At 40.7% G+C, this 24,754-nt stretch overlaps 1 protein-coding gene across 1 annotated transcript in view; it reads right to left on the bottom strand.

Annotated features, from left to right (window-relative positions):
• The window catches only part of ITGA9 (integrin subunit alpha 9), a gene marked incomplete at both ends in the record, with an annotated part of 234,473 nt that overhangs the window by 189,717 nt on the left and 20,002 nt on the right, over positions 1–24,754 (bottom strand). The window contains 10 exons of the mRNA XM_082281815.1: positions 473–627; positions 4,457–4,502; positions 5,028–5,118; positions 8,072–8,166; positions 9,590–9,695; positions 11,849–11,986; positions 15,253–15,321; positions 17,895–17,980; positions 19,539–19,668; positions 22,771–22,838. Of these exons, the coding sequence (XP_082137941.1) occupies positions 473–627; positions 4,457–4,502; positions 5,028–5,118; positions 8,072–8,166; positions 9,590–9,695; positions 11,849–11,986; positions 15,253–15,321; positions 17,895–17,980; positions 19,539–19,668; positions 22,771–22,838 (984 nt within the window). The remainder of the gene's footprint in view (positions 1–472; positions 628–4,456; positions 4,503–5,027; positions 5,119–8,071; positions 8,167–9,589; positions 9,696–11,848; positions 11,987–15,252; positions 15,322–17,894; positions 17,981–19,538; positions 19,669–22,770; positions 22,839–24,754) is intronic.

Raw genomic sequence — 24,754 nt, 5'->3', positions numbered from 1 at the left:
GAAGATATTCCTGCAATCAGTAAAATACTGGGCTACTTATAATCGTATTACAAAGAGGTAAACTGATGCACAGAAAAGGATCTTCTCATGTCTGTTTCAAGAGCTCCTTGCAGACTTTCAAACTCCATTAATCCAGAGCAAATCATACCTGTTTTCTGATAACATTGATAGAGGATATGGATACAGAAATGTATTATCAAGAGGTGGACAGGGAATACGAACCCAGAAGTCTGTGCTATCCTTGCAGTAAGCCCAAGGAGACATTTCACTCAGGAAGAAACTGCCTCATCAGAAGGTAAAAACATGCCCAAGAAAGTTCTCAAGCCTCCAGCTTTCTGCGATTGTATGGCCCATGTTCATGATGAAAATCCTTATTTCACAAAAAATCTCTGTTACTAACTAGAAAAAGAGACCTTGACTCTGGGTCAACGTGTTACTGTGCTGCTGTCTAAGGCTGGCACAGGTACCTTACCTATTTCTCCAGGAACATGCTTGCCACTGAAACGAAAGCATGCTGTCACATTGAGGCAGTTCACCAGCTGCAAACCATCATGGCACTGAGGAGCTGTGATATTGATAGATGTGGGCAGGAAAATGGTGATGTCCATGGTAATGACAGGCCTGGATCTGGAGAAAACAGAGAAGCAGAATTGTGTGACCATTCAGAGGGAAATTCTCAGGCAAAGGAAAAGAAAGCAAATTTGGTAAACTGCACAATTTCAAGCAGACAGGAAAAATAAGAGTACATTTGAATTGCAAAATAAACTAGCATTTTACCTAGGGCTACTAGCATTTAAATGAAAGTGGTAATGTCAGCTTGAAATTCAATGCTCAGACACAGACTGCAGGCAGGCAGCTGGGGAAACTGATAATATGTAATAATGATAATCATCTCCAGCAAATGTTGCATAAAGCCTTCCTGATGACTGAAGAGGATAACAAAATCAGCAGAAGAGCAAACAAGAACAACAAGTTCATGCAAATGAGACTGGCTGCAAACCATCTTGGATGAACAGGGACAGGTAGGGAGAGACTGTGGGTTTCCACAGAATGGTCTATAGTCAAATTTGTGACCCGAAAGTCAAGGAAAGAGCACAGAAGTCCTCCACAGGACATGGATTCATACATAATTTTTCTGACCATATAAGAGGGACAACAGACACCACATTCATGTTTTCTGGAGGAGGAAATGTTTGGCTAATTCCCTCCTGGCAAGTGGCAAGGATTTAATACTTTTATCAGGCTGCTGAACTGTGTTTCAGGAATTACCCAGGGCACTGTGAACAAAAGCTTTCTACTCTTGCAACTCCAGCACCAGGTTATTGCTGTCACTGCTCCTGTCTGACGGAGACCTCAGCCAGAACCACAGAGCAAGTTGAGCACCGTAAGGCACAGGTGTCTTGCTATGGAAACTTCCCTGTCTGACCATCTAGGAGGCACTCAGGCAGTCACACTCCCACCACCAGAGACTTCACCTGCTGGGACCAAGGCCCGTTTGCAGTGTGTGGCTCCAGTGAGCTGACAGGTGCCCCCCTTGACTCCCTACACACACCACACTCATATAGTCAGACCAGGTTTCCCATAGTTTCATAAAGCCTTTTATTCACAGTGCAGTTAACACAGAAACAGCTCAAGGTGGATCCAAGGAGGGATCCCAAAGAAAGGACCCCATGGGCTTTTATACCCTCACAGTCCAAGCATGTGAAAGTCTCTGCTCTTCCTCCTGAGTCCTCAGCTCCCGCTGTGTCTCAGAGTGTCCCCAAGTGTCCTCTTGCTTTGGGCTCCCACCACCCAGGGCTCAATCTGCAGTTCACACACCAAGCTACTTGCACTGAATGCATTCCTCAACAGTTTGCTTTTCCACACAACACAGAAACCACAGCAGCTTGATTGGGAAAAGCAACCCAGAAACTCAGGCACTCCTGAGCCATCTCCAGTGCAGGACTTGAGCCCAAAAATTATGGGTGTTATTCTTCCTGTTTTCAATTCTGTACATGTTCAAGATGAACATGTTCTTCCAAAATCAACTACAGTAGTAAAAAAAATTTGCAGCAACCAGCAGATTCAGTTCTAAGGTAATCTCAGCAGCCATGCAAGGCCAGAGCTTGTAAAACACTTCAGCACTCTCACTCCATAAGCCACTTAAATTTAGAGGTAGGGGAGAAGGAGAAGAGAGCAGGGATTGTGGTTACACCTAATTTATATGAACTGGAACAAAATTCACATCAATCTCTGATACAGCCACTCAGACTCTTTTACCACAGCCTGAAATAACAGTGCAAGTTCACATTTTGAGATGGAGGATAAAAATAAATGCTAGCCCTAGAAATATATACGGGGGGAGGGAGGAAAAAGAGTCAGTGTCCTAGGATCATTTCACACCTTCAGACAAAACAACTCTTTTTGAATGCTTAGGGAGACATAAAAGAGTAAACGCTATAACTGATCTAGAAAAATATTTCTCCTTCAAAAAAGTATTTCTCCAACTATCATGCACGCCGTGATTTTTCCTTGATGTTATGTCACTTGGTTATACACTGGGGAAGAACAACCCAATGCATCTCTCAAAGGGCCATAAACACACATGATCAACAGAATGCATCTGCCCCAAGTCAGTGAAGGCTTCCACCAAAGCCATTAAATATCACTTGGCAAAACATTTGTTGGTTTTGGTTAAAGGACTTCACAAAAGTGGGAAGGGTGAGGGGATGCATAGGGGAGAAAACGTTTATCTCTTTATCCTAACAGCAAGAGGGACACTGTAGATTGGCAGTAGCAGCAATTAATCAAGCTGCTCACAAAGTCAGTCAGTAGTGTACTAATGTCCTCTGAAAAGCACAAGCATAACTGAATGCATGGACAGATGTCATCATGCTGTTGTGATGTATGTGGTTTTAAACATCACAGTAAGCCTTTCAGTTTGTCTTCCCCCCTCTGTAATCAATGTCTACATCAATGACTGTAGGAAGAGATGGAAAAAAGTTGAGTTACAAACTGTAAAACCTGCCTGCAGAGGCACGTGGCAGCACAAAGGAGCACATGGCAGCATAGAGAAGCTTGTCTCCACCAGACCCTGGGGGGAGGAGGTGTCACACGGCAGACCCCTTTGGAGAGGAGGCTGCCAGGAGCTGACAGAAGGATGAACAGCGAGTGATCACCCCATAGGAGGACATTTAGAAAGTGTGTTGCTGATGTGGCAACACGGGATGGGTCACGTAGCAAGAATTGCCATATAAGGAAATACTGTGCCTTAGAAAAGTGTATAAAACCAGCTCGTTTCTTTGAATAAGTGATTCGGATTCCCTCCCGGTCTGGCTCTACCTCAATCGCCGACAAATGTAGGTGTAGGTGAAATGTAGGTGAAAAATGCTGTTTTCTTTCTAGCAGCATCAGACACATGAGACTGCAAATACCCATCTGGGGCATGGCACACCTTTTCACAGAAGCAACTATTAGCATTCTCGGCATGTATGATAAAGAAACAGAAAACTCTTCAAAAGACTTGGCCACCTGCCATGCTGACCATCAAGAGTATTTCTTCCCTCCCTCTCCTTTTTCTTCACTGTAACTGATTCAAATGGAAACAGAGCCAAGTTTCTCCTGCCTTGAACAGGAAGCAGGCTGGCACATCTGTTCTGCAGCTCCAGCATTTGTCTTACCAGGGTCACCCCATCCCTGTGTCTTCCATTAAGATGCAGGAGTTCCTAAAGATATCTAAGTTTTGAAAGGATTTTTTAACTTAATATTAACGAGTGTAACAAAGGACCTACTGGCAAAGTTCAAACCTTGCACTCTGTTCTCCAGGTCCGTGTATCTCAAGTTCACTTGTACTCTAACTCTCCACCTGCATAAATTGGTGAACCAAGCTGTCCCACCTCTCTCTATCAGATGGAACAATTACACGTAACTCACAAACTTGAAACAGGAGCCCAGCTCCTGTATGCATTGAAAATGTATCCATATTTAATTTCCTCAAAGACTCTTATTTCATTCTGCATCCCATTATAAAATTACTTCTACACAAAACTGTGTATATATATATATATGGATGCAAAATTACATCCTGGCATCCTAAGCAGCTCATTTTTTGCTCAACCACATTCCCTTAAATCACAATTTATTTACTTTAGGTAATCATCAGAATAATAAAAAAGCCTTGTCACAAGTCAGGAGAAACCTTTCTAAAGGGGCACTGAGATGCAACACATCTCCTTTTGGCTCTAACTGTTTTTCTTCATAGACCAGGTATTATCCTGGTATTATCCCCTCCCACTATTCTGTTTAAATTAGACTGCATTCTTTAACACCATTCATGTCTAAGGTTTTGCTTAAAAAAGTAATCCAGCTTGCTTCTTCTGTCCACAATAAACTAGGGAAGAAACTGGTTTTAGACCACCTAAGATATAAACAGAAAACAAAAGAAGACAACAATGAATAAAAAAGACATTCATCTCACCTCAGAAGCACCACATTGTCTGACAGGAAGGCTCCAACAGTTATATCTGAAAAGTTTGTAACATTGAGGCAGTTACAAAGGAGGCATAGAATTAGTTCTCCCAAATCAGTTGCTAAATTACAGAGCACGAATCTAAGAAAAGCATTTTCTGACTTAGCCTGTTTGTCCCTTCAAATATCATTATGTCATAAGTCTTGTAGCTGGAGGATTACATTCTGTAATGCTCACTTCTGCTTCGTTGTTTGATTTTTATTACTACTATTATATTATTGTCTACTTTTTGGGTTATTTTAAGATTGCCATCCTCACAGAGCAGCTTCCCAGCAACTTAAAACCTTGGCAATATACTGAATTCTCAATCATTGTGACTGTCTAAACACTTGAATTAGGCAATTGCCAAAAATTTTTATCAGGAGCTTTGAGTGGCAGAAGGGAAACAGAAAAAGCAGCTCAGTTTCACTGACCACCTGCAATAGCAGGAACTAGCAGCCTGAAAACAACCAGCTCTGCTGTTTTCTCAGCCTGCTGCTGTATTTTCCTGATGCTCTCACTGCCAGAGTAGCCAACATACCTGGATAACCGTTGCTATCCATATCAACTCCCCCTGATACGGACTGGCCAAACATATGCAGCTTTGGGTTTATTGTTTGCCCAGCTAGCTTCTGCAGTAGAAAACACACAAGTGAAATTAGTCAATGGCACAAAGAATCCTCTAAAAAAAACCCTTACCAAAACAAAAAATCCCAAAACATTCAAGCATGATTTTCATGGCCACTGGGTCTCTCTTCAATGGGCTGGAAGTGCTACGCACCTGCTGTCTTGCACTTCACCCACACAGCCCTAACAGGAAGACTGTCGACTGCCCTTCTGCTCTCAGTTAGTAGGAGACCAATGCTGACTTGGACTAAAAACCCACACCTGCATTACAATCCTCATGCAGACCCAAGCAAAATAAGAAACACATCAAACAGATTTCTGCAGGGGGAAAAAATATAACTGCACCCAAGAGATTAATTTTTTTAAATTACCTTAATTTCTGTGAATAAAAGTTTTAAAAAGCATCTTAACAAAATTAATGATTAGTTAAAACAGAAAATCCTGCACAACCATTTATTTTCACCAAGTTTGCCAGCACACTCAAAGTCAAAATAATTAATTTTCATCCCACTTGGAAATTCTGGTTTCCATCATCTATTACAGAGTATTTTCTGTCAGTTTGGAAGTTGTATCTCATTTCTCCCTCCCCAACACAAAGATTAATTGACTTCTAACATAGTTTCTTTCTTTTTCTAATTACTAACACAAAACTTTCCCTAAATTATTTGCATTGTAAATGGCTTTGTCTGAAGCAAATTAATATATTGAAATCTCTTTTTCTAAGAAGGCAATCACAAGTCTCCCAGCTTTCCATCACTCTGCTGGGCCACCAATGCAAGACCTGAACTCAGATCAACTTCTGACTGCAGAAGTTACAGACAGAGGAAACGATGATGTAAGTTTAAATCTGTTGGAGGTGCTTCACTGTTTGTGACATGTCACCAACTTTTCCTGGCCCTCCCATAAAAGAATGTACTATTGGACAAAAGACCGGGCAGGAAATTTATGGAAAAAAAGACTAGTTGAAGGTAAGAAAGATATCCTGACAGTTAAAGGGAAAACAGTGCTCCTCTTGGTACAGGTCTCTTTTCCTACTTGTGGAGGTAAGCAGGTAAGCTTAAGACAATTGGAAGTAACTTGATCCCCACATCACACTTGCACTGCATTTTTGGGGGTCCCAATTAGGGTGGTAAATCCCACCTGCAAACACCTAAAAGACATCTGTGTGTTGTTTCAGCCTGCAAGACAGAAGAAAAATGCTGCTTTTAAGTACCATAAATGAAAACAGCAAGCCACAAAGCCAAGTCAGCTGCTTCTGCTAATTGCTGCCACTGAAGCTGCTGAAGGGATATCAGCGAACAACACTTACCAGCATTTTAAATGAAGAAAGCAGGAGGAGGGAGGAGAAAGAACTAACAAAATGAAAAGGGTGAAAATATATACCCTGATGGACACCCCCTCCACCTCTCACAGCTTATTTAAAAAAGAAATTCCACAGCATTAAGATGGATCAGGAATATAGTAATAAGATATAAAATGTCTTCCACATCCAGGTTCAAATCCAGGGCAGATAGGTAAAGAGCTGAAGTTGTTACACAGTTTTGGTTGCACACAGGACTTGAACCAGTGGTGTGTCTAGTGCCCTGCAGCAGGCACTGGGAAATGCTTGTAAGTGGTGCCTCCTTGGCTGCCTCAGGACATGGGACTATGATAGGAACGGTTTATCAAGAGTCAATGACCACATACCCTGCCACACTCTTGAGCTGGGTGTTCTCCCACTGACCAAGTGGAGAGACATGTGCTGCTGGCCTTGCTCCAATGGGGAGGGAGAGATCACAAACAGGATGCCTTCCTTCCCACCCTGCTGATCTGTCCTCCTTAAAAAATGTAAAATTTTCCCATGAATGACCAAAAAAAAAAAAAAAAGAACCCAAACCAAACCAACAAAAAAATCAGAAAACAACTACAACAAAACAAAACAAACAGAAAAAAAGAAGAAAAAATCTGATCATTTTCAGCAAGAGCTGGAAAGCTCTAGGCTTTTCAGAGAACCTCCCAACCAGTGGCTCTTGGCAAAAATCAGGCAGAATCCTCCACATGCCACACATTACGACTACTTCTTCTAAAATGCACTAAAGAGTCACTTAACTTCCTTTTTTCTCAAAAGCAGTGCATGCCATATACATGGCAAAGGAAGAAGGACTAAACTTTTATAGTCTGTTAAGAGTTGCCAATATAACCACTAAACTCTTTAATTCTGTGTAAACTGATTTACTGTGAAGGATCCCACCCAGCAACAAAACAAAACAACCAGAACTTCAAACACACAGAGGGAGGGAAGAGTCAGGCTTTCAGAACAATGAAATGTGCTAGACAGAGACTAGGATACACATGTTGGGCAGCATGAGCATAAATTTTTCTTCCCTACTGCCTGGCTACAGCAGTTAAATTGCACTGTGTCATCTCTGCACAAGATACCATAGCATATCCCAAACAAGGTTTTACTTCATAATAAGTGGGTAAGGGGGATGGCACCTAAGAATGGTCTTCTGACATACTGTCAGAATGCAAGAAGGCCAACAAGGTGAGTAAAGAGGCACAAAGGAACAGTTAGTACCTCTGCATTCTCACAAAGTCTGCTTCTACAGGAAGAAAGTGCAACCTCCCAACTTCCCACAGGCCTCTCCACAATTTGTATGCTCAACCTTTCCAGGGTTTTCATTTCTCCTCTGGATCAGTACTATCTCTAAAAACTAACACTCAACCCTTAAGACTTTGCTTGCTTCAAGAAGGTATAATTGACAGCTGTAACAAAAGACAGTAAAAATTACCTCCTGACGAACATTTCAGCATAGGTATAGACAAACTTTGGGAGAAACCATCTTCAAGCCAGGACTGAGAAAAGAATGTAGAGCTATGACAAGGTTACCTATTAAGGGACCCTTAAGTATGGTTTATTTCTGCATGTCCTGGAAAAGTGACTTTCAGATAGGGATCATAAACAATAGTGTCACATACCATAGAGTACTGAGGTATAATACCATTGGCATCCCCATGGTAAATGTACACTGCTCCTATGTAGTTATCCTCCTTAGGCGCTCCAATGGCAACATCTGTAAAACAGCACAGACTGCACAATTCATTCCATTAATCCAACTTTTCCCTAATTTTAGGATGCAGCCCTCCATAGGAAAACAGCTCTCCATGACAAAGATGATCAGCAGCTTATATGAACCTGGCTAGAAGGAACTTGTTTGATTTAATTAAGAGCTCATGTTAAGATAAACTTTAAAAATACACAAAGGCATATGAATTTGTACACATATGTATGTTTCACAGAATCAGATGATGTGCCTACTTAGAAACACATACTATTATGAACATGTGTTTATCAACTAGCAACCATACTCAGAAAAGTAAATTTAGAATCCTTTCATAATCTAATCTTCAACCCATGAGAACATCAGCTTTGTGAACCAAGACGAGACTGGCAAAATATTTACTGTAGCAGTACATTAAGCTTGGTTGAAAATCCAAGGCTCCACAAAGAGGCTCGGTGTATTAAATGGATAGGCAAGAATTTAAAAATGGCTGCTGAGAGTAAACTTTCAAATTACATTTTATCCAGTTTAACTGCAAACTCCTGCAGAAAGCATGATCCCACCTCCCATTCTTCTCTCCTACTTGGATCTAGTGTCTATGCATCTGCTAAAATTAAGCTTTTCATGATTGCTTCATACCCACAGACTGATCCAACTCCCTCTGCAGTCTCACCATCACCATGACTGACCTACAAGCATTAGCGACAACACACAAATGCATGCCCATGATTTGTGAGGGCAACCTGCAATGAGGCTGCGTTAGGCTTAATGGGATATTGTGTCCTGAGTGGCCTGGAAGAAATAAATCCAAGCACACACTAAGTTGGCCTTTGTTTAGAAGGCCTTAAATCTGCAGTTCCAGAAACCAGGGCAGAAAAGGAGCATTGACATTTTCTTCTCACCTACTGCTCTCACAGCATAAGGTCTCACACTGAGCATCCTGAGAATGGAGCAGGGGGAGAACAAAGCAAAAGAGAGAAATTAATAGACTATGTGCTATCAGGAGTGAGAAACTCTTTCTCAATTACACTTCATGATAAGAAATGAGATTATGTCAATGAAACCAGAAAGGCTTGGAAACATAGGGAAATGGGCAAAAAGAAAGAAGTCAGACATAGGTTTCTGTTTTGTTCAGGGTGATAGTATCTAAAGCCTTTTATAAACCATACAGGGAAGAAGAAAATACAACAGCAAGAAAAGCAAAGCAAGGTTAATGAGTGGGGTATGACCTGCACAGACATAAACTAAACCAACAACAAGGACGATCAGCTACAAAAGGCTTTGGCACACACATCCTACTCAAGCAGGTTTATCCTTAGGTTGAATTCAGGTGCTAGTCAGGTCTGGATAAGCAATGCATGCCATGCAAGACTGACAGCATCACCAGCATTGCTCACACTTATGGAGAAATGGCCATGGAGGAAATTGCACTGACCTGGGAAGCCATCGTCATCAATATCACCAAGGGCAGCCATGCTCTCCCCAAAGTGTGCATTATAGGCGCTGTCACCGTCCAGGGTGAGCTGCTCTTCCAGCACTCCCTAGCAAGCAAGAAATAAAACAGCATCAGGGAAATGGTGCAAGCCCTGGATGAGACAAGACCTCCCCACGGAAACTGCCCATGTGCTGCTGGGGCAGAGCTGCAACCTGCTTCTTGCTCTTATTGCAGTCAGATTACCTGGGCTCTAGGAATTGAATTTACTTGTGTTTTAAACCTTTTGGATTTTAGTTTTAAAGGGGGAAGGGAAGAAAAAGGGAAGGAGTGCATGAATGATTTAACCAAAATACTAAATTAACTAAACAGTAACTCAGAGATGTAATTAAATGCAGTTACAGGGATTGGTGAATCATGAAAGTTTTCAGATGCCTAAAATGTAACAGCCCAGAGTTTGCTCTACTGGCAGATTACATCCAACGAGTGAAATCCCCGGTCCAAGTTTATTCAGCTAAACTCCAGTGAGTTAAGGAGTATTCTTCCCTAAGCAAAGAACATTTGATAATTGGATTTGAAAACATTTTAAGTACACAACAGAAGGATTAAAGCAAAGTCCTCCAAAAGCCTTCTTAAATTAAGAATAAGGAAAGATATTTAATGAAATAAAGAAACTAAGAAAAGTTCAGAATTAAGTAGCTTTGTACTACTATGCTGTGAGAAGCCTTATATGGCTCTGGTACTTCTTGCCCACCCGCCTTCTGGTCAGATACATAAGTTTTCTTTTCTTGCAGTCTTCCCATAAGGGGAAAGGAACATTTCCACAAGAAAAAAAAAAAATTAGTTACACAGTCTAAGTCTGTACCCACCTCAGGGTTGTTTTGTTTTTGCTTCCTTTGTGACTGATAATAAGCTACCCTCTGGGACATCTGCTAAGATCTTTTACTTAGCTGCAAGGAGTTGCTGACACCAAGAAAATCCCATATAATGAAATTGAAACACAACAGAGAGAAGACAGACATGTCTGTATCTGTGACTCAATTCTTTGCAGATGTCTCAAGAAAGGACAAAATACAAGCATTTTAAATGTAGCATCACAATGTGCGCTTGTTTTATAATACAGTTTTCTCTGACCCTCTGCAACAACCTCTTAAGCAGTGATGCTTGCAAAATGAAACAAAGTATAAAATGTCCACTGCCCAAAATAAAGCCCACAATCCTGCAAGCCATTGCTTGTGCAAGTAATTCTAACACTCCTGGTGCAGGAGTATACGAAACTCATACTAGCTTCTTGACTATTTTACAGAAGAAAAAAAAATTAACTCATGTATACTCTCAGTGTGAGCAGGAAATGTTGTTTATCTGTTTGACATTCTGGACCCTATTCTGAGGACCCAACAGCAACATTGCAACATATTGGGTCCTCAGAATAGGTGGAACCTCCTGTGGATAAAACTGAAAAAGTAAAGCTGAATTAAAGGAGCAGTAATATAAAATAAAATTACAGCAAAAACACTTCTGAAGTCTCCTAAATGCTAGGACTCCTGATGAATTTGAAGTCTAGCACAAATAAACTCAAAGTTCCCAAAATACAAGCCAATTTCATTTTAGTCCATAACAACTCCTCCTTTAAGACAGCAGCTTTAGGACCTGAATATTAAATATTTAGTAGTACGTAAACAACCATTGTTTTCCTATAAATAAAACATTAGAATGGCCTTGGTTTGCCAATGCAACAAAGTTCAGACTTTTCCAAGACTGTTGTTAAGTCATGTGAAATCCAACAGCACCAGCTGCTAAGAACTTCCCTTAAAATCTGTATATGGAGCATAATGTAAAAGTAACAGGAATTCAATCTCTGCTTTCTCTCCTCTTCCTCAATCCTCAGACATTTGTGTTCTAATTTGTGTTTTAGTCTTAGCGACCACCCAAAACACAAAGGAAACTCAAAGCTGCTGACTCTTACTTGCTTTTGGCATCAAATCCACATAAAGCCACAAATACCAAGTTTCAACATACAACCAGAAACTTTCTCAGACCTCCTTGAAAAAGTCACTGGTCTGTTATGAATATGGGCTAGTGTCTGGCAAACTACAATACCAGATGAGTCTTCCTGTGACTTCATGCTTTTCTAGAGACATCCAGAGCCCCACTTATTTGAGACACCAAGTTTCACCATGCAGTGCTGGAAGGACATAAGCATTACCTTGCCTGGAACCCACAAAATCATCCCTCACCAAGTAATCTCCTGTACATACTCACATTTCCTCTGTTGATAAAGACTGTGACTTGACCCTCATCTCTGATCTCAGAAAACATAGGTGCTCCAACCAGCAGGTCTGACAACCCATCGGAATTCAGGTCAACTGCACATAAGGAGGAGCCAAAGTAAGAGCCCATCTGTAACCAAGTTGAGTCACAACAAAGCATTCAGTTATCTGCCCACACACAGGAGAAAATCATAAAGGCATGGGTTTTGTTTGGTTTGGTTATTCTTTTAATTTCACATGATGATGCTTCATCACTTACAAGCACTCCTATAGAGAAAGCTTTAGGAATAATTCTGGCAGAAATTAAAACACTTTACTATAACAGTACATGAGCCTGATGTTTTACCAACAGAATAGAAGTTATACTCTGGGGCATACTTAAGTGAGACACTTAAAGAGCTTTCTTAGACAAGCTTTTGCTTGTCAAATGCTTAAAACTAGGAAGGGGTGAAATGAGTTTCCCAAACCAGAGCTGGACAGTGATTATTCATGCCCAGTGCCAAACTTCCTTGAAGCTGGGTACCACACAGATCAACTGGGGATACCTTAAAGAAATAATGAAAGAAAAAAAGAAAAATAGGCAAGAGGCCATGAAAACAGGTATCTAAGACTACCTCTTGATTGTAAGACTATCTTCCCCTGTTCTATTTGTATTTATTTGTATCGATCACTATCAAAGGGTGTACTGGTTGTGGGTCTTAATCATTGCCTTTCCTCTCATGTACAGGCAGGTAAGTTGATACAGAAACCAAGACGTTCAATAAAAGCTTTTCAGTTGATACACAACAAATGTAAGCCACTTTCAATCTCCACTTATTATTGCTTGATAAACTTAATTGCTTAAAATAAAGAAATACATTAATTTCACTTCATTATTTTTTTATATGGGTGAACATTAAAAACTAACTATCTCCCAACCGGCACCCACATTACAAATTTCAAAACACATTTAAACACAAGAAGGAAACCAAAAGCAAGAATGATATTTCAGCTTTATTTCATTCACTTCTGCTAAGGTAAAAAAAGGCATACTCTTTGAAACCAACTACAAACTATAGCCTCAAAATTAAGAGCTGCTTCATCAGTAAACTGGGTAAGATACCACTTCATATTTGAAATTGAGAGCTGTTCCCTCCAAAGTAGGAAAAACTGAGTTTAAATAAATAATTACTTAAGTTAAAAAGAACTTATCACTTTTCTTGAATGCTTTTACACTCCTCATTGCAGATCTCTGACCTACTGTCTTCCGTGCCTGTAGGTTAACATGCGTGAACCAGAACTACTGGGCATGCTAGAAGATGGGCAGCAGCAACTCTATTCTGTGCAGTATGTAAGATTTAAAAGTTGCTAAATATATAATGCAGGGGTGACTGAAGGATAGCATTTCAGTTTGTTAATGCAGATTTTTGTGCTTGTGTGGGTTTAAAGTCGGACCTCAAATATCATTTGACTCCAGTTATTTTGTAGTTTAAGTTCCCTTGTGGATTTTTTTGTTTATTTCTTTAACCCACAAAGGTTTTAAAAGAAATTTCTCATGGATAAGGAACAAGAGTTATGAAAAGCATTTCATTATGTATTCAGACAGTTCTCAGGAAAAGGCTATTATTTACTTAACTGCAACATGGTATGTCTGCAGCATGGGTGAGTTTGCAGTGCTGTAAGAACCTGAAGTTTGCACACTTAACATTTGTAACAAGGTACTGAATTTTCCTTTTTCTTGTCTGCATTTGATTTCCTGGTTCAGCCTTCATTAATAAAAAAGGAAGGGAGAAACTGGCCTGCTGTTCACATCTGTCTAACAAGAATGTCAGAGCAATGAACTTTCACACCACTGGAAAGGATGTAGCATTTTGTGAGAGCTCATTTCCAAGCAGTGCTCATTGCTGAGCAGGTCTGGTTTTGCTTCTACCACAAAACAAAACAAACAACAACAACCAAACAGAAAAAGTTATTTAACTCCGCCTTAATTTTAAAATAAAATTCTCATTTGGATTTTAGAGAATTTGTAGAAGATGATGCTAATGAAAAAGAAGCCTAGAAGTACTTGAGTGATGTAAATACTTGATTAGTTAAGTTACATATAACAGTAAAGCAACTAAATTGAAGAGGGAAAGGTTTTGGCTAAGGCCTGGAAACTTCCTGATGGCTCTGTTCATTAAGTTGAGGAGTAGTCAGGAGCACATCCTTAGGGACATTTAAAACTCAACAGGGAAAAAAATGAACAGGAAGCAGTCAAACACAGGAGATGCCCTGGATGAACTGGGAGATCTTTTCCTTTCAAGATGTCTGTAATCTGCTAGTGCAGAGAAAGTAAAATTTTGGAGAGGCCCTAAAACACAAGCCACACCACCCACCTAAACCCTTGTAGTTTATTTCATTAAATTTCATTAAATGTATTTAATTAAATTCAGTAAATTAACATCCCCTATTCCAGGCAAGTTTTTAAATACTGCAACTGTATCTTGCTGGAAAAAAAAAAACAAAATATGGTAACACTCCCAGACTTGAAGATACAGGCAAACACTTTCTGAGGGTAGCAGGTCCTCCCAGAGCCAAAAGCCTCTAGCAACATTTTTTTTCTGCATTTCCTCTCCTTCCAGAAGGACACAGGTAGCCCCAGATAAGAGGTATCATTTCATCACTGAGTTATTCCCAAATAAAGCAATTTTGTTGTTACCTATAGCTAGACATACCGTCCACTTTGTTTCTCCTGCAACACAGCTCCAGCAAGCCCCCAAATGAAAAACACAAGCTATTCCCCATTCAAACACACCACACTAGGGAAGCTAGATCTCACTAGCATTCACTAAATTTCATGGTAGGGGAGAGCAGTTCAGCTTTAAGACAGCAGTCCCAAGAACAGAATGCAAGACTGATTCATAGTGGGAAGGGGGAAATCATCATCTGTCGAGGCAATGAAACTGCTGCTCCACAAAGCAGTGTAACTGCAATATCCACCTTGTCACAGAACAACACAGGGAAATAGACTGGGGCTTTACATATTAAACTAAACTCCAGGTTACCCATAGCTCCCAGTTAACATCTAATAAGAGGAAATCACTGCATCTAGGCTCACCTGGTGCCCCATGTCCCACATCTCAGAGGTACTGCTACAGCCACATAAAAATAAAGAGAACTACTATTACAATTTCCAGCAAGACCTTTTATTTCAGTCACATGGGCATTGAGCAGACATTGCAATCATGACTGCAACAGAAGACCTGGCATACAGATGATCTGTAAAATAGGTTTAACTCTTCTGGGAGGATAAGAAGAAACAGGATTTGCTGGACAACTTATGAAGGAGCAGAATAAAAATGATGCTCCAGGATGTTTCTGCCATTATTTCCCCGCTCTCTACCTCTTAATAGAATATACACATATGTAAATGCTCACCTTTTTTCCTGAAGCCTGAAAAATCTTTATTAGAGAGCCTGATTGTCTGTCCGTTCTGAAAATATAAACCTAAGGTAAAAAAAGAAAAAAGTTAACCAATACTAAATATGAAGCACTGGTGCTTTCTAAATAATATCTAAATCATGATCATGGCTATTGTCAGGATCCAATTTCATGACCACTTCACTGGTCAGTCTTCTTTTAGAAGACACAGTTCTGCACTGCCCTGAAAAATCACAAGCTTGTCATAAGAAACACTTGAATATTATCTTGTTGCCTACTTTTTTTGGTATGCTTATATGTGTGCACATGTGTGCATTTAAAAGCACCTAGCCAACCAACTTTCCAACTCTCAAAGAAGTACCATCTGGAAATGGTCTGGAAGTAAGTAGGGGAAATGACTGAGAATGCATAACCCTGCTCCCCTTCCCTTATCTAGTATTCCCTTATCAAGACGATGTGCCTGCATGTACTGCACTGCAAACTTCATGATGCTGTAGCAATGGTCAGAGTAGAAATCCCAATCAGATCACCCACAGCATTTCCACTGCTTCTGTCTGAAACAATTTTTAGATCAGAAAACTATTCAAACACAGCCTACCCATTGCTCATTTCCACAGGAGAAACTCTTTAATCTGGAATCCTCAGGGATAAAAGTATTGATACAAGTTCAAGAACAGATCTTGTACCAAAATGTAAGATGTAAAGTGCATGGCTTGTAGAAAGGGATTCCCTTCAACAGGAAGGCTGGCTCAGTCAGTTTTTGAGACTCCTCTGGCATTTGACAGGCTCCCTCCTACCAGGTGCTCACACAATTTGCACGACAGAGGATCCCTTACTTCCAAGGCCATGTGGCAGAGCCAAGCACTGGACATAGTTGAATATGTGGTGAATTATTAACAGCTGGTAAGACAGAGGTCAAAGCCGTTTTCAGTCAAGAAAAAAGCCCAGGGTTGCTGTGGGCAATTGCTCTGTATACATAGGACTCCCGAGCCTTTGCAGTGGCATGTTTAGCAGTGACAGCATGTTGCCAGGTGTCCCAACTCCAAACCCAGTCTTAAATAATGACACTCTTTGTGTCTTTGGAGAGATGACCCAGTCTCATCTTGGCTTTAACTTAAGTGAAAAGTTGCGACGATGCTAATCACTTTCTATCAGAGAAGTGGAAAAGATCAGCTTATTAGAGTGTTTGGAAAGCACAACAGGACAGCTCATTGTAATGTTCTGTATTCTGCACCTCTTACCAGCACTTTGCCATGTGTTCCTGCTACCCACATCTCATGCCAAGGGAGAATAACATAAGCTTTTACAACAAGAGCAGTAGTCTTTAAACTACGGAGCCAGCTGCTTTCTTGTGGATCTCTTGCTAGCAGCTGTGTCCCCTCACCTCCCTCCTTGTAGAGAAACAAAATTTGTTCCACAGAAAAAACAGGTTGGAAGGAAGGTGCATTGCAGCAGCCATAACAGAACACCTGGGATAAGGAAACTATGTCTTTCTCATGCACATGTCCTCTCAGTAGCAACTGTGCTGCTACTACATCCTGTATGTTCTAGTCATGCCAGATCAGGTATAAGTACCAAGTTCATCCTCTACTTTTATCTCATTTTCCCCACTTGCGCTGCTACCCCTGGGACATGGTTACTATCAAAAAATAATCTGCCTAAACAGGATAATGTTCCTGGTAGTGAAGACCTTTCACTGCTTGTTATGATTCAGCTACAACTCATGTCAGTATAGAGCACGAGAGCCAAAGGGAGGAAGATGGAAGGGGGCTGCAGGACATGTCTTCTTAAGTAGGTGGTGGCAGCAGGTCCCGAAAGGATTGGATTTTGAACAGAGAGAGACAAAAGCAGATCCTTTACATTCCTTCCCTCCCTCTCCCCGACTCCCACTTTTCCACCTTTGGTTTAGAAGAGTATAAGAGGTCACAGTGCTCGTCCTCAACCAGTTTCTCCAACAGCACATGGATACTCAGCACAGGAGAACCAGGCTTGCCTAAGCCACTAGCCATTTCCATCTAGCCATTCACTTGTTTACATCTTTGGGACATTGAACATATATATATGCCTACAGGAAGTTCTTTTTTGTTTCCTTCCTTCTTAAGAGACTATCACCAAGATTTTTAAGTACAGCTGGCAAAAACCCAGACTCTAATACACTAAACATCAGCATTTTATCAAGTTTTAAAAATGGCATCAAATCGCCTAATCTCATTCTATTAGCGATGTTACCTTGAAGTAAATGCTGAAATAGTCAAATATGTGAATAAAACCAGCAGAAGACAAATTCTCTTTTACAAGTATTTTCATTTCTAGGAAAGTTTTAAGTAATACCTAAATGTCACAAATCCTAAGCAAAAGCAGTGTGAAAGAGATCGTGTCTGTGTCTCATTAAAATGAGTATTGTAAGGATTGGATGGGAAAGACAGGGAAGAGGGGAGAAGGATAGAAGGCATCAGGAGGGACAGGTCGAGAAAATTTGACAACTTCACAAAACTACCTCACCTCTCCCCTTCTCAGTGCTCAAAACTACCCTGCAGAGAAAAAAACTCCTGTCTTCTCATACATCTTGGAACTGCATCAGTATTACATTTCATGCACTGTTACATCCAACCACATTACTGTTTAATAAAGAGCCACACCTTTCCAATGCCTCCGTCCTGGGGAGCTCCTCCTACAATGTCAGTGGTAGTCGGCTGAGAGAAATGACCTGCTGCCACCGCATATCCTGAGTGGTAAAGGAAATAAATAAATAAATAACCAACCGTGAAAGGAAAGAGCCTGAGAAACAGATCAGCCAGCCAGATCAGGCTTATAGGGTTTCACTGCTCCTGGGCTGCACTTTAGTTAGAGTTCAACAACCATTCTGCTCAGGATGCACCAATATTCTGTTCAAAAGCTCATGGGGATGGGAAGTGAGAGTGCACCCTTCAGTACCCTTCCAAAAGCTGAGAGAAGAAAGCCATGTGTGTGGAGATGGCCAAGGGACACAAGGAGCTCATAGTAGGAGCAGTTTGCCAACTGCAAGTCAAGACAGGGAAGCAGTAAAACAGGAAAAGGCATACACAAACAGAGAAAAGCAATCACATGACCACAGCGAAAGTATCATGTCAAAGAGCAACAGTCCCACTTGGATCAGACAGAAGAGTCCTCCTTTGGCTAAAATCACTGCCCAAGAAGGCTTGGAAAATCACGTTCCTTTTTGGTTGGGGAGACAGAACAAGACAGTAGGCAGAGGTCATAGAAGTTAATAGCTTAAAAAGACTTGTCTCGGCAAGAAGAAAAATGAGATGATATATCAAAGAAAAAAGCACATATTTGAAAGAAAAATATCAAAGATTCAGCTTTATTTGATGTATTAAAATAATATGTAATAACTAAAGATGAGTAGAGTAGCTTTCCTTCTAAGGCTCTCTTGTACTTGCCTTGCTCTTTTGCTACAAATTTTGAGGCTCTCGTCAATATGGTAAACCCTGTAATTCATATCTATCAGTGGCAAAACCTATTTATGTCTCTAAACAGGTAAATATTTACTCTTCATTTAGCTATCACCAAGCAGTATCTCCCAAATTGTGGTTTTTTAAATACTAAAGGTTAAGGGGACAATGAGAGATCAGTGCAAGACTTTAGTCAAAAGTACCAAACTGTTGAAATGCCTTCTAGGTCTCAACAATCTTAGGCACTTCAGTTTAGGTGGAAGCCTTTAAATTAAGCATTTTAGGGACATTAGCTGGTTTTAGAGGAAGTAAAACCAATTGAGTTAAAGATGCACCTATAGCCAAACCTTTCACAACTTCTTTCAGTTGCCAATGACACATTTAGGTAGCATTATTTTTGTTAAAATAAATGCATCTGCAGTACAAATTCTGTAATTAGTTGTTGCACCCATTTTAAAGGCACATGTAAGCAGACATGCAGTTTAACTTGTGACAAATAATTTGCCTGTCACAGGGCAAAGACAGGAATGTTAAGAAGCCCACTACAATCCAATGAGCTGTTCAGTTAAAATGCCTTTTCTATACCAGTCAAAAAAACTATAGCAAGCTGGGGGGGGGGGAGGAAGGGGTTCAGAACAAGGAGAGAAGAATGGAGTATTTTGAATGATTCTTTGCTTATATTTCTTTCCAGGTAAGTATCACTTTAATTCAAATATTCTTCCTTTCACACTTTTTATAAAAATACATCACCATAAAAAAAAAAATCAGTATCAACTTTATAGCATCATAGCCTTGAAATACATTGTTGGACAATTTCCTATTCACAGTGAGCACGAGAGAGCTGCTTACCAAGGTATGTGTACCTCCTGGCTATCACAGCATCATCATTCAGCTTGTAGTATGTGTTGTCAGTGAGATTCAGTACTTTGACAGTTCCTGTCCAATAATAAGATCCTGGTGCCCCCATGATTACCAGTTCCTACAATAGGAAAAACAGAAATGTGGGGGGAAAAGGGCAGGAGGAAAAAATAACAATCAAAACTTTACACATTAATGGAGAAAGGACAGGATATTTACTTAAAACACCAATAATAAGTCCATCTATAACAATCCCCTTTCTGTGTGCTTTTAGAGACTATCTTTCCTTCTTCCCAAGCATCAAGGTCACTGCATATACCCTAGAGACACATTGCTCTTTCATGGTCCACTTCTGCTCAGCTATTCTGCTGCAACAGACTTTCCTCAGCCTTACTAACTTGCTAACATAGTTCTCAAAAAAATCCCACCCAGAACCCATCACTCAGCTACAGATCATGCTCTGATGCTGGCTGACATGCTATACCAACCAATCATGATGGAAACAGCACAAAGGATTTTGATTTTACAACTATGAAGCTAAAGAGCTGCTATGCACTCAACAAGCATGATGTGTGTTATGTCCTAGGTGGAACATTTTGCCCAGCTCTGTCAACAGATACACTTTGGTCTTTGAGAGACAACCTGGCTATAGTGTCATCATAGAATCATTAAAACGGCTTGTGATCCTCACAGACAACCAGAGTGCTTGAGCATTTTAAAAGACCATAGAAATCAAAGTTTGATCCAGCATTCAGAGGTAGATGGTCATGGATAATGCTTTTGAGTCAAAATCCAAGGTACATTTACATTCAAGAGAAATTCAGAAAATGTTGTCTCAAAACATCCAGCATCCTTGCAGAAAAACCTTGCTCCTGGATGTGTTTTTAAATATCTCCAGCAAGGGACCAAATTAAGCCTGAGGAGCATTAAGCCCTGGAAGTTCTCCATCCCTGAAGAAGACATGTGAACAGCTGCTTTCCTCACATCTCCATTCAATGCAAGGCCATGGGTGGACTCCATCCTTGTGGGAAATTGCTGTCATATCCGAGTCCCCTTCAAGTGACCAGTTCCAGTCGAGGGGGGGAGATGTTAAACAAGGGATTTTCCTAATAAGACTACAGGGACAAGACTTCAAAACCAACCGAAGAGCAGGACATGCTTAGAAATAGCTTTTTCCTTGTTACGGGCCATACCTGTGAGGTCAAGGGATCATTTACTGACAGGAACAACTACCATCCACAGCACTGAATATACAGTGGAGGATTGCCTGTTTGACCTAAAAAGGCATTTATCTGCATTTTCTGCTGCCATCAGGCTGAAGTGGTAAAAGTTCAAAGATATCTTTTGAACTAGGGTAGCACAGGAGAATTTAAGCCTGGAAACAGAAACAGGCTGGAGAGAGCAGACAACAGCTGCTGCTGGCTGAACATCCAGTTACCAGACAGTGCCCTTGTGGCAACATTGCCTGCCATTCCAGTTTACTGAAATGGCAGAAGGCAATTTCTGAAAGAGAAAACCTTTATTCTATTTGTATCAGACTGAACAATACATTCTATAGATCAGTGCATATATAATTAGGAGTGGGTATAGATTCTTAAAAAATTTAAAATGAAACCAAAACAAGCAAAAAAGCCACAACCCCAAAATATTAATCAAAAAAATAATCCATGCATAAAGGAACAAATTAATTCTTGATAAAACTGAAACATGGATGATAGACTTCTGCCCAGGAAAGAATGTGGTCACGTATTTAGAACAGCTGTGGTGCATATATTCTACCACACTATTTTTTTCTCCTTCTTTCTGAAACAAAGAACTGTAGCAGAACTGAAAAAAAAAGTGTTTATCTTATGTATGTACGTGTATGTATGTGCCTTATATTCATGCACATGTACACATACATAAACAAAATTATTCAGGGAAGACTTTTGTAGCTGCTGAGAAGGCTAGCAGAGCAAAATTCTCCACTTTTTACTGTCTCATGTGAAAGTCTCCCTTCTCATGCAAGCTAGCTGTCTGATGGTTTGCTAGTTGGTAAAAATTTGCAGGTGCAAGGCTGCTGTAAGAACGTAGTGGAATTGTTTTAGTTTACTGGGAATAATATTTTGAAATGGGTGGTTTTACCTTGTACTAGTTTGAAAACAAACTAGTGGGAGACACCAAGTCAGAATAACAATTTAATAGGGAAATAAAATAAGGAAAAAAAAACAAAAATAAAGGCAGAAAACACTGGGTTAAACTGACAGAATCAGGATACAACCAGACACCCTGTTAGTCAGGGTGGTGGTAACAGTCCGATACAATGGTGGCTGCAATCCTCCTGAAGCAATGATCCTGTAGAAAAAGGGTCTGCTCTTCCTCAGAAGGTCCAGTGGTGGTTATGTAGCTCCTGTCCTCTAGAAATCCAGTGGAAAGGTTGTCTCTGGTGTTCAGAGTCTCAGATTATATCCACAATGGGATGCTTGGTTCCTCCCTCTGGGTGGAGCATCTCACAATGGGATAATGAGTCATAAGGCCAAGTGTTGATTAGGCTCATTAACAGAAGATAGTCCAGAGGGAGTTATCTATGAGTCATGCGGCAGGACAATGATGGGCCATTAACAGCAAGATAGTCTGGAGGGAGGAGGCAAGGAAACACTGCCCCACCTGATTTCAACAGCTCATGAGGATGGTGATAGAATACACTGCAACCCAGGACAACCTCTTAGCCTATCACCTTGGTAGGTGGTTGACCGATGGGTCAATCATGTAATTTCTCTTTTGCAATCCATGCTACAAAAAGATGGGATTTTGGCATTAAAGGGTCGGCTTCGACCATCTTCTCTGACCTGAGTGCATGTCGTTCTTCACCGTCCCTGTGTGCAACAGTGACAGACTTTACATCATTGCTTACATTAAAGAGTTAATGACAGACAGAGAAATGCCTCTATGCAAGTTTTGGGATTAAAATAATAAGAATATTCCCTGAGGACATTTCCCAGGTCATACTTGTCCACAGACCTTGAGAGACACATACACATACGTATGAACCACTGGGCAGTCACTGTGCAAGAAACAGACACCTGGGAAGCTAGTAGAAGCAGGAGGGTGTTTCCCAGCAGGAAGGGACCATTCTCAGTGCTCAGCCCACTGTCCAAGCCATGCTTGGGAATCTCCTCCTGGAATATGCAACAGTAGAGCCACTTACCAACCCCAACCCTTCCATGCATGGGCCCCGGCTCACCTCGGTGAAGAACCCTGCGATCCCTGCCTGGCATGAACCATGCTCCTCCCCATACTTCTTCTTGTACTCTGGATGGAAGAAGAGAAGAAAACAAACCATGATCATCCCTGACACAGAACACACTCTTCACCTGAGCCACCTGCATTGCTACTCACAAAGCCTGGAGAGACATAAGCATGCAGGGCTCCTGGGTTTTATCAGTGGATCAGCCACCAGTATGCACCATGCAGCATACTCACCCACATCAGGGAGTGAGCCTGCTGGGGAGACAAGCCAGAGTGCTGCCTACAGAGACACTAAACAAGCAATTACCACAGTAGTGTGAAAATGCAGCAGCATCACTCCAACAGAGGTGCATTAGAAGAGGCTTCTATTTGTGGCAGAGATCACCACAGCTTGGAAGGGGGGAGCAAAAAGTGATACTTTGTGCATATTTCTTTCCAGGTAAGTAAGAGATTTAACTCTCAGGCCCATTACTACCTCAGAGAAATAAAGTGATCTTCCCATAGAATGGCAGTCATCAAGGCCTCTAGAAATATTTCTGGTAGAGGGGTACCTCAGGACACAAGCTCCAGGAATAAGACACTGACTGAGGAAAAGCCATGTGTTTCTACATGATCAGACAACAGTCTCTTTTGCAGGATGTTTAGATCTGCTGCTTTTCATGGCCACATGCTCAGAGCTCCCTGTTCACAGGGAACTCAACCAGCATCCTATAGCTTTTGTTTATGGATTTTACATAGCAATCATTTGCCCTGTCAAACCTGAGGAATTTTTACTTTATTTTTTAGACAATGAGGAAAAAAATATATCTAGGAATACTTTAAGTTCAGGGTGGGGAGTAGGAAAAAGAGGAAAAAAAGAAAATAACTTTCCACATTGCCTTAATCCAAATATTTTCATCTTAGAAGTATTTGAAACTTACAGCTGGATCAGAGCCTTTGCAGTTTTTTTCCAGATAATTATTTTCAAATATCTACCATACTATCACTATTTCCTGTATATTACAGTAATTCATGCTCAAAAACAATTTACCATATAACCTGATAACTGTGAAACTTCTTTATATTTTTATTTTAAGCCCCATTAACTCATTGCTAAATGGTGAAAATTTTAATAAAAGCAATGAGCAAACTGCCTCTTTGGAATCAAGCAAGTTCCTTTGGAGTTGCATTTTATCTTATTGAAGATCAGAAGGAATTAATTATAAAAACTGCTGCCTTTTTTCAAAATATTTAGGTAGACATACATACACACACACACACACACACCCCATTCTCCCTTTTGTATTACATATAGTCTCTTCCTAACATCATAAAGATGTTCAGAATTTCAGACATTTGCTGAGGTCATACAAGTTGCACAGGGAGAGGTTCAGTTTGAGAGACCATGCAGAATAGAGACTTGATCCATAAACTACAGTCCAAATGCCCAACACTCTTGGCCAAGGCAGGGTCCTGCCAAAGCAGATGTGCATCCCAGCAGACCAGAAGCACAGTTGGGTCTCCTAGTTGTAATGCATGACAATTCCACTGAGAACTGAAGCCTGTATTAGCCTATAGGTATTCAGCAAGTGTTGGGGTTCTGAATTGCTAACTCTCCATATACAGATTCTCCAGGCAGTACTTGCCTGGGAGATAATATTTTCTTATCAATGTGAACATTTTTTTCATTAAGAGAGCCAAGGAGAGGAGATTCTTCCCTCCAGCATTTCCTGAAAAATAATTCTGTGCATGTCCTAAAAGCCCTGCCTGCACTACAGTAGGATCCGCACCCTTGCATGGTGAAATGAGGAATGTCAAGGCCCATTTGGAATTAAATCTGGTGGAGGATATAAAGGCTAACAAGAAGGGCTTCTTCAGATACATTAACAAAAGGATACTAGGGAAAATGTAGGGCCCACTGTTGAATGGAAACAGTGACCTCTTGCAACAGAAATTGCAGAGAAGGCTGAAATACTGAGTGGCTTCTTTGGCTGCCTGTT

This window comes from Coloeus monedula (assembly GCF_965178545.1).
Source record: "Coloeus monedula genome assembly, chromosome: 1".
In the NCBI taxonomy this organism is placed as follows: Eukaryota; Metazoa; Chordata; class Aves; order Passeriformes; family Corvidae; genus Coloeus; species Coloeus monedula.
The sequence above is the reverse complement of the archived record's forward strand: the minus strand, read 5'-3'. Positions and strand labels throughout refer to the sequence as shown.